The 10,077-nt window shown below is 33.8% G+C and overlaps 2 protein-coding genes across 3 annotated transcripts in view; one reads left to right on the top strand and one right to left on the bottom strand.

Moving 5' to 3' along the window:
• LOC111491605 (sterol 3-beta-glucosyltransferase UGT80A2-like) overlaps nt 1–3,588 on the bottom strand; it is a 17,205-nt gene extending 13,617 nt beyond the window's left edge. The window contains exons 1-2 of one of the 2 annotated variants that reach the window (XM_023140578.1): nt 3,305–3,441; nt 863–1,029 (exon numbers count right to left, since the gene is read on the bottom strand). Coding sequence is in view for 1 of the 2 variants with exons in the window: in XM_023140576.1 (XP_022996344.1) it covers nt 3,305–3,488 (184 nt within the window). In the remaining variant the exon portion in view is untranslated. Of the gene's footprint in view, nt 1–862; nt 1,030–3,304 lie in introns of both variants that reach the window. The other variant, XM_023140576.1, reaches the window with a different exon arrangement.
• A 1,398-nt stretch (nt 3,589–4,986) lies between these two features.
• On the top strand, nt 4,987–9,583 carry LOC111491083 (3-ketoacyl-CoA thiolase 2, peroxisomal-like). The gene is made up of 14 exons (XM_023139825.1): nt 4,987–5,384; nt 5,513–5,595; nt 5,700–5,784; nt 5,948–6,074; nt 6,328–6,426; nt 6,523–6,590; nt 6,674–6,781; nt 6,859–6,936; nt 7,027–7,159; nt 7,242–7,338; nt 7,908–8,031; nt 8,295–8,403; nt 8,917–9,000; nt 9,233–9,583. The coding sequence occupies exons 1-14, from the start codon at nt 5,286–5,288 to the stop codon at nt 9,313–9,315; spliced, it is 1,377 nt and encodes a 458-aa protein (XP_022995593.1). The 5' UTR covers nt 4,987–5,285; the 3' UTR covers nt 9,316–9,583.
• The last annotated feature ends 494 nt before the right edge of the window (nt 9,584–10,077 follow it).

The raw sequence follows: 10,077 nt of genomic DNA, 5'->3' as shown, positions 1-10,077 counted from the left end.
AAAAAAAAAAAAAAAAAAAAAAAAAAAAAAAAAAAAAAAAAAAAAAAAAGCTACCGCAATGATAGAGCAAAGAAATTCAATCGGAAAAATCCCTGTCCAAAAAGCCTCTCCCTAATTGATGGAAGAGAAACTTAAGAATAATTTTTTTTAAAAAAAATACTTTTTAAAGAAGCAGATCATTTCATTGATGAGATAAATTACACAAGCCAAGCCCATACAAAAAAATTCTACAAAAGAGTGGTAAAGCAGTAAATATCTTTGTTTTTTTAAGAAACCAAACTTTCATTGAGAAACATGAAAGAAAATACAAGGCATACAAAAAAGTCAAAGCCCAACACAAAGGAGTCCCAAGAACTACTCAAAGAGACTCCGGTCTAGCAAAATCAAACCAAGCTCGTAATTACAAAAAGGTCTAGTGACGGACACCCACAAGAGGAGGTTAATTTACACCACGTAAGAGCCATAAAAGAAAGAGGTTCAAGAAAGGCATCATAGCTATTCTCTTTGTCATTGAATAGATTCCCTTCGTGTCAAATGGTCAGTAGAAAGCTCAAGTGAAGCAAAGCCATAGAGTCTCCTTATCTTTGGTAAGAGGACGATCAGTGAAGACTAGGGCAAGGTGGGAATGAATCTCCCTTGGATGGACTAGCAACCGCCCCAAAACATTAGATATAGATATATAGTTCCAAAGGTTATGGAAAATGAGCAGTTGCTGAATAAGCGGATAAGAGACTCAGCATCACTTTTAAAGTTAGAGCAGCAGCTGGGAGATGGGCAAAAAAAAAAAAAACCAGGGAGCTTTCTTTACAACTTGTCTTTTGTTTAAGCATGAGTGACTAAGCAGCCATAGGAAAATTTTCACCTTTTTATGGATAAAAACCATTCCAAATGGAGCAGTAGAGGACCTCCTTTCCTTTGATCCCAATCGATGCAAGATTACTAATAAGTGATTTTGAAGAGAGTTAAAACCTCCTTTGGGTGATCCTTCCTTCTATCCATGGCCAAGTCAAAATACCTTGGATATTCCTCCTTCAAGAAACTTATGGCATGTTAGGGAGTGATTTTGAAATTGTAAAATCACTTTAAAGTCATATTTAAAGTCATTCTCAAACATGTACTAAATCATTCAAAGTCAATTTTAATGATATGTAAATCGTGTTTAGAAGTGTAAAACCAAAGATTAAAGTTATTTTGGATAATTAAATACACGTTTGAGAGTAATTTTAACGATTTCAAAATCACTCCTAGACATGTACTTAATGTTGGGAAGGGTTATCACACGGTTAATTTTAACTCGTTTTTTCTCAATTTGATAAAAAACCAAAATTCATTAAGAATATAATAAGTGGTGTACAAAGACTTGACAAAAAGATTCAACTATTAATAATAATATAAAAATAATAATAATAAATAAATAAATAAAGAGGATGTTTACATAATAAATTTGAATTAATTATAATTTTTTTTAACAAGAAACAAATATTCATTGATTAATAAAAAAGGATAACATGCTCAAAGACACAAAACTCATAGAGAAGAAAATAAAATAAAATAAGAACCAATACAAATATAAAGAAGCTTATGAAGAGTGAATAAAAGCAACCCAATTAATACAAATATCACAAGGAGAATAAGACCTAAAAAGTTTAGAATAAGAACACCAATGAAAAGCCTTTAGCTTTGCAATATTGAAGCATTTCAACCAAGATTTTCCAAAAATAAATTTGAATTAAGAGCCAAATAGAAGTGTTAAAACGTGCCACCCCATATATCTTCCAACAAAATAGTTGACCTCAAACAAGTTGCCACCTATGTTCTTCATTTGAAACCAAATCCTTTTTTTTTTCAATGTTTCTTCAAGTGATGTTTGGCCCCTTGTTAGATTCTATGTTTCTCATTGAGCTTTGATAATTAAGTTATATTCTAACTATCATTTAAGTCTTATATTATTTGATTGGAGCCCCTTTTTGTAGTTTGGCTCCTTTTTTAGGCTTTATTTTCTTATGCACTTGTATTCTTTCCTTCTATTTATTTTTAATCAATAGAAGTTTGATTTCTCGTTTAAAAGGGAAAAAAATGAATCAAAGCCTTTTTTCATGATATCTTGTCAAAAAAAAAACCCATCTCGCCTAGTCATAAACCTTATAGTAGTTTATCTTGAAAAGGGTGCATCCCTTCATAATCTGGTAACTTTCTTTCTTACGTTCTTTAGAATCAATTGCTTAATGTAATAAAATTTACAAATCGCTAGGTGGGGATGAAAAAAATCATCTCCAAATAGCACAAAAATTACTCAGAGAGTAGTTTTTAAAAAATCGAGCAACAAAACAGCCATGAGCAAGTGTTGTCAAAACAAGCCCTACTCAAGCTTGACTCACCATCCCACACTCTATCCCAACTTGAAGGAGGTCACGGGTGCACATCCGTTCCAATCCAACAAGAGGGTTAGGTAGCAGCAACGCTAGCTCCACACAGCATGACACATTAGTCAATCAAGAGGCAACCTGGAGCCTCAACCTCCATTTTTCTCTTTAGCCAAGTATTCTATAGGAGGATTGTAATCCTTTGAAGGTATATGAGGCGCCAAGGTATGTAAAGATTAGCTACAACCCCTTGACAACTTTAAGCTCCCTATCTAGTTTCTTGCATTCACATGAATTCTTCAATATCGATGTAAGTCAAGTTACATTCATCTCAGGACCCACCGAGTCAATAGCTAGATCCATTAATTTGATGCATGAATCAACTTCAGAAATCCATCCAAAATAGTATTTTCATTCCCTCTATCAGTTTCTGTCGCTCTACCAAATAAACTAAAATCAAATAAGTTTCTCACTAATATATAAAGTGCTATTATTAAAGTCAGTTCAAATGTTCAACAAATAGATGGAGAAAATTGGGGATAGATGATTGATATCCTCGTTCGACTGCAACAGATCACGACATTCTGAGCTCCGTTGGGAGATAGCAGCAGTTGAATTATAATTGGTAAATGGATCAGAGAGAAACAGGAATGGAAGAAGACGCAATTAAACCGGAATACATTAGCAACGAGATTCGTAAAGTAAAGCAAGCAATGCATATGAACCAACAGAGTCAATCAAAACCACGAGAGTTCACTCCCAACCTTTTACCAAGATTACGGCCAACATCCAACATCAATTAAAAATCATAGAGTCGTAACCAACGAAAAGAACAAACAGATGCATCAGCAGAGTCCAAGAAAGCAACACTGAGCAAACAAAACAGAAACCACAAAACAAGCAAGCAGCAGAAGATATTGCAACAGCAACGACCTACAAACCTGGAGAGTCATCTTCACCACTAGTTTTCGCAGCAACACCGTCTTCAATTCGGACTTCCCTGCTCACCATTCCATTACTACCACTATCACTACCATTCTCCCTCCTCCCATCATTCTCGATACTAACATCAACTTCGGAGGAACTCAGGGACGGGCTCGGATGCCTCTCGAGCGTCCCCGCCATCGCGTCGGTGCTGGGAAATGCGTCGGGAAGTTGATCCAGCAATTGAGTCGAGAAGAAGAATCTTTCCTTCTTTTTATGTTCACCGGGTTGTAGTGGCGGACGGGGAGTGGGAATTAATGAGGTAAATTGGTAACGGCGATTTGATACGTGGCAGTTGGCACGTGATTTCGTCTGCCTTCTTTTCTTTTCTTTTTCTTTTTCATTTTCCTTTTTCCTATGTCATATTTGGTCGCTTGGCTTTCTACTTTAGTCCAATTAATTAACACATTATATTATAAAACATAATTTGATTTATTAAAATATTATATCACCCATCAAAAGGTTCAATAGGTAAATTTTGACCACACTAGTGACTTCAAATGTACGTATTACAATGTTAACCAATAAGCAATTTAAAATAAATCAACATGAATATAGCTCAATCGATTAAGACGTCATATCATCGAACCTACGGTGACCTAAAATTAACCAAAAGTCAATATGAACCTAGACCATTTGACTAAAACATCATATTATCAACTAATAGGTTTAAAACGTAAATTTCCACCTCTCACGTGAATTCAAGTGCATGTATTAACACGTTTAATTAGACGCAATCGTAAAAAATTTGACGTTAATGTAACATAATTCAATTTTTATCGGTGGTACTATATTTTAAAAATACTCATAAATTTTCAAAAGTAATATTATAAAGTTTAAAGATAATTTATAAAGTGTCGATAAATAATTTTCGTTATATATTGACGGTAATAATTTTTAAACTATTATGAGTTAATACTGTAGTAATAATATTTTTAAATTTTGTAAATAAATTAGAAGAATATTAATGAAAATTTTTAAAATTAAAAGTGTAATTTTTTAGATAAATAAGAATATTAATTAAAAATTATATTATTCAGCCCTCGTAAAATAAAGGTGCAATTTGTCGGTAATAATTTTAAATTTATTGTTACACATTTTTTTAAATTATTTTTTAAATAGTTAACGTACAATATCATTGAAGTTCGTGATAAAAACTATGCTACTTAATGAAGTTAGTTCTCCATTAAATTACACCAACCAATTTGCCACATTAACCCAACCGGCCAATCAACGACCACGTGCAACCCTTTCCCATGAGGTCGAATTCACGATATTATTTGTACCAATAATAAAAATTCAAAATTAAGCTAGTTTAATTTAAAACAATTCTATGTCATGTGTCCTCTTATAATTTAAAATAATGTACGGTTGATCTATTAAAATAATTTTTATTCTTATAAAATTGTAAATAAATAATATTATTGTTCGATAAGGAATGTAGAAGAATGTCCGGACCATTGTATACTAAATTTAAATTTTAAACGATGATAAATTGTAAACGGTAGCACGGTCTAATATTATAATATTTATTTTATTATTTTCTTAGGTTGGAAGAATGTTTTTAAAATATTTATAAAAATTTGAAGAAATTTTTGGGTTTAGGTTTAATTATGTGTTAGCGTTCCAACCTAACTACCTAATTCCATGAGACAACAAAAATTGTAACTACCACCGCCGTGGCCATGGTGGATCGAACAAAAAGTAGAGTAAATTTCCACGATTTTCATGGATACTTTCATCGAGTCTTCGGCGTTTAGTCTATGGGGTAGACTTGGACCGCTGCTGAGAAACTCTGCTTAAAGTTCATCGCAATTTCAGTCCCAATTTCCACATGATTTCTTTCCATTCTATTTATTTACAAGATTCATTCTTTTGAACCCATGAATTTTGAATTGAACCGATTAACACCGCCATTGAAGAGCGAGAGAGTGAGAAATGGAGAAGGCATTCAACAGGCAGAGGATTCTTCTTCAACACTTGAAACCCAGGCAATCGTCGCCGTCGTCTTCTGAGTCTGAATCTGCTTCGCTTTCTGTATGTATTAATCCCCATTTTGTAGTTCCTCTGTTTGTTTGGTTTTTGAAATGGATTGTTCTTGATTTTCTTCCTTCCTCAGCATTTTTTCTTTTTGTTTTAACTTGTTTTTGATTGGGTATGGATAGGCTTCTGTATGTGCTGCTGGAGAAAGTGCTTCACATTCTTACCATAGGACTGCAGCGTTTGGGGATGATATTGTCATTGTAGCGTAAGTTTTGTCTGTTCGTCCTTATCTCTTAATTTGACTGAAGTGGGCTTAGTTAGCTCAATGTTGTCTATGATAATCTCTTGCTGTAAAAAAATGGAAAACAGAGCATATCGAACAGCATTTTGCAGAGCAAAAAGAGGGGGTTTCAAGGATACTCCTGCAGATGATCTTCTTGCATCTGTTCTTAAGGTTTGATTGATTCATTCATTTATGTTTCTATTCTGCTTAATTATTACAACTCTTTGGCTTGTTTAGTCCCAAATAAGGTGTACCAAATGATCAACTTTTTGGTCATACTTTGTTTCTTGTTCTTATGTTTATAAATTATCTGAAAAATTGATTGATGATGTAGGCTGTGATTGAGAGAACAAATTTGAATCCAAGGGAAGTTGGTGATATAGTAGTTGGCACAGTTTTGGCTCCTGGCTCTGTGAGAGCCTCTGAATGCAGGATGGCTGCTTTCTATGCTGGCTTCCCTGGTACAATACAAAATCTCTCCTTCCTATGTTTTTGTTTCACATAGAAACCTTTTCAATTTCTCTCATAAGTTTTGATCCAAACTTGGAGTGTTCTTCCAGTTACCAATCCCTGAAACCATGAGAGTTATGTATGTTATAAGAATGAACTGTGAATAGAGAGATAGCTTCATCTCTAAGAGATTTGATAGCCCAAAATCCCATTTTCCACAACCATTTGACTTATGATTTGGATGTTGTGTTTCTGATGCATCAGATACGGTGAGCATAAGAACTGTCAACCGACAGTGCTCGTCGAGCCTTCAAGCTGTTGCTGATGTCGCTGCTGCCATTAAAGTTGGATACTATGATATTGGTACGGTCAATTGAATTCAAGAACCTGAAAGGGAAGAGAAAAAAGTTATAACATTGTTGACCATTTGACATTGATAAGATCCGTCTTGCAATGCAGGCATTGCAGCTGGGTTGGAGTGCATGTCTATTGATAACATTGAATTTCCTGTTAGCAACAATCCCAAGGTATATTTTACATTTTACACCTTCAATGAACTTGCTGATTTACCTTGTTTTCTTAAGTTTTATCTGATAAAAGTTGTTAATAGGTAAATGCCTTCCAACAAGCTCGAGATTGTATACTTCCTATGGGCATCACTTCTGAAAATGTAGCCCAAAAATATGGTGTGAGTAGGGAAGAACAGGACCAGGCTGCTGTAAGTTCACTGCCTTTTAACTTAGATTTTTTTGATAAAACTTTAGTGAAAATTCAACATAGGAGTTATTTCAACAGGTTGAATCACATAGACGTGCTGCTGCAGCAAGTTCATCTGGTAAATTCAAAGATGAGATCATCCCTGTTTCCACAAAGGTAATTGCAGAATGACTTCTTTAATGGCTAAAAACTGTGCATTCATTTTGTTTTCTTGGTCACTTACCAATTTTCCACCATAATCGAAAGATCATCGACCCAAAATCTGGCGTTGAGAAGCCTGTGATTGTATCTGTGGACGAGGGCATTCGGCCCAACACAAACATGGAAGCTTTGGCGAAGCTGAAGCCAGCATTCAAGAGAGATGGCTGCACAACAGCAGGTTTTACTTTCATACAGTTTGGTTTGGTATTATGTTTGTCAACAATGGGATTATGGCTCAAATCAATGCTCTATTCTTATAGGGAATTCTAGTCAAGTTAGTGATGGAGCTGCTGCAGTTCTCCTCATGAAGAGAAGCGTTGCTATCCAGAAGGGACTGCCTATTCTTGGGATCTTTAGGTATGTCCATTTTCTTACCATTGTTGACCCAATAGAGCTCACTGTGCAAAATGATCAAGTGCTAAAGAAATATATTTATTTTCCACCCTTTTTTATCAGATCTTTCTCATTTGAAGAAGTATAAAAAGTGGGAATCTTCGAATGGAAAGAACTATACTTTTGCAATCCAATCCAAGCATTGTAGTGTTATAAGCAGAGATTCTTGTAGTACTAAAAAATGGTTCATGTTGCCTTGGACACGGGCACTTTTAGCTACCGTAGGAAGTCTGTCAGGTGAGTTAGGATTAGAAAAAGTAGGTAAAAAGTAGGGAATGAAGACATAAACACAATTCACCATTTCAACCTACCGTCTCCTCTACTCATTAAGCCACTTCGCCACACGTTTAAATGAAATTTGATTGAAAGTCATGCTCAGAATCTTTGCTTGAACATTAATTTAAACCATATACGAGCCGTAGTATAAAGAATTTACGTGACTACATGCGAACCTTTTTCCTCGACTAAAAATTGATCTTGAAAATTTTCTATTCTATATTTTAGAGTTAATTTTTGTTTGGAAATGCATGCAGGAGTTTTTCAGCAGTTGGTGTGGATCCAGCAGTAATGGGAATTGGACCAGCTGTTGCAATTCCAGCGGCTGTCAAATCTGCTGGTCTCTCTCTTAAAGATATTGACCTTTTTGAAATTAATGAGGTATTTTTCCTCGCTCTCTCTTGATGATTAAGAATAAAAATTATATATAATATTCTGACTTATAATTAACATTTTTAGAGAAATGGCTGTGGTGGACAACGTTCCTATTTCTTAATTCTCCTTTAGAAACATTGTTAAAGTTGCATATAAATTTCAGAAACTAAAAAAGAAGGAAAACACATGAACCATCGCTTGGTTGTTGAAACCACAAGTCTGGAAGATTTGTTTAATTACAATGTGAAAAAGGTTTTGTGATTTTGCAGGCATTTGCATCTCAGTATGTGTATTGCTGTAAGGAACTAAAGCTTGATACTGAAAAGGTGAATGTTAATGGCGGTGCAATGGCTCTTGGACATCCTTTGGGCGCAACCGGTAATCTTTCACATTTCACAATTTCTCCCATCTTCATTTAGTATAGGAACTAAAGGTCTCAATCATTGGATCCTATCAAATTAAAAAATGGCTAAACATATTTGTGAGTTGGATTGAATGGACCTAATTCATTAAATTTTAGTTTTTTCAAACTTAACCCAATCTATATAGGTTGATTAAGGTATTCTAATCATTGATTTTTTTTTTACACTCTTTAAAATGAGATGATAATGATAATGATAATAAGTGAGAAATGAAAGTGGAATATTGAACCTTTAGATTTATGGAAGAAAATAGATTACTCAATCTAATACGGTATGTTTGAATTGGTAATGAGTTAGTTCATATTAGCGACTAACAAAGATAATAGAATTATGATATAAGTATTCATTCCAATCGCTTTCCTATGACAAAGGTTATCTCATTAGTATTAAGTAATGAACAATTATTGGAAAAACCATGCCCTTATTGCAGGCATATGATAAGCACATGTTTTTCCTCATTGGGTGTCAGGTGCTCGTTGTGTGGCGACTCTCTTAAATGAAATGAAGCGTCGTGGGAGGGATAGTCGGTTTGGTATCATCTCCATGTGCATCGGTATATATCTCTCTACAATCTTGGTTCTTTCCGTTCAAGGGGTGAAGTGGAAATTTGAACTTTTTAAAACTTTTCAAAAAGTTGTTAACACATTAATTAACTAGTTGAATTAGACTTAGATCGATCTCTCCAATCACGTCGAGTGATATTAACTCTATCCTTAATAGTAAAATTAATCTATCCTCAATAGTAAACTTAATTGATTTTGCATAACAATCCGTACCTTATGCAGGCTCAGGAATGGGAGCTGCCGCTGTGTTTGAGAGAGGCGACTCTATCGATGAGATTTCCAATGGCAGACCAACCTCACATTGAGAAACCATATTTTGATTCCAAGAATCCCATCTAAGAATATACAATACTCTATTTAGGGAAAGAAGGACTCAAGCAAGACAACAAGACAAGATGAATTAGACTGATCTTAATGAATGCTGTTATCAATCTAGACTAGAATTTTTCATGTGCCAATTCGTTTCAATCCTACACTCTAAGGATTGTAATTTAGTTTGGTTCAATTTTTTTTAAGTAGGTGATTCTATCCATCGTACATTGGATTGGTCAAATACAACACCAATTTACTCAGTGTGTTCGAAATAGCTGTTTCTTTTATAATAAAAAAAATAAACTATTGTTATAATGATTATTTCTTTTAAGAAAATACTTTATTGTTGTTTGTCAATAAAAATAAATAACGCTTTGCAAATATTGGATTAATTTAAAAATTGTTTGAAAAGATATTTGAGAAATGATGTTAAAGTGATTAGTCAAAAACCTTCCAAGTATGCATAAAAATACCTTTCAAGTAGGTAAAAAATGCCATTATTATTAAAAACATTTTAAGAAAAAACACTTAAATTAGAAGATATACCAAACAAACTCTTACCATCACTTAATCAAGTTATTTTAATGATGGCAACAATAATCATTGCATAATAAAGATTTAATCCTGTAGACCAATCATAAAATTGAAATCGAAAGTTAAAAACCTATGAGACAATTCTAAAAAGGGTAAAGACTAAACTTGTAATTAAAAAACAAATAATTAAATATCACTAATATTTGCTTGGTTCAACATTT

The sequence above is a fragment of the Cucurbita maxima genome, unplaced genomic scaffold, assembly GCF_002738345.1.
Source record: "Cucurbita maxima cultivar Rimu unplaced genomic scaffold, Cmax_1.0 Cma_Scf00016, whole genome shotgun sequence".
Lineage (NCBI taxonomy): Eukaryota > Viridiplantae > Streptophyta > Magnoliopsida > Cucurbitales > Cucurbitaceae > Cucurbita > Cucurbita maxima.
Note: the sequence above shows the minus strand (reverse complement) of the source record. Positions and strands in the feature narration are given on the sequence as shown.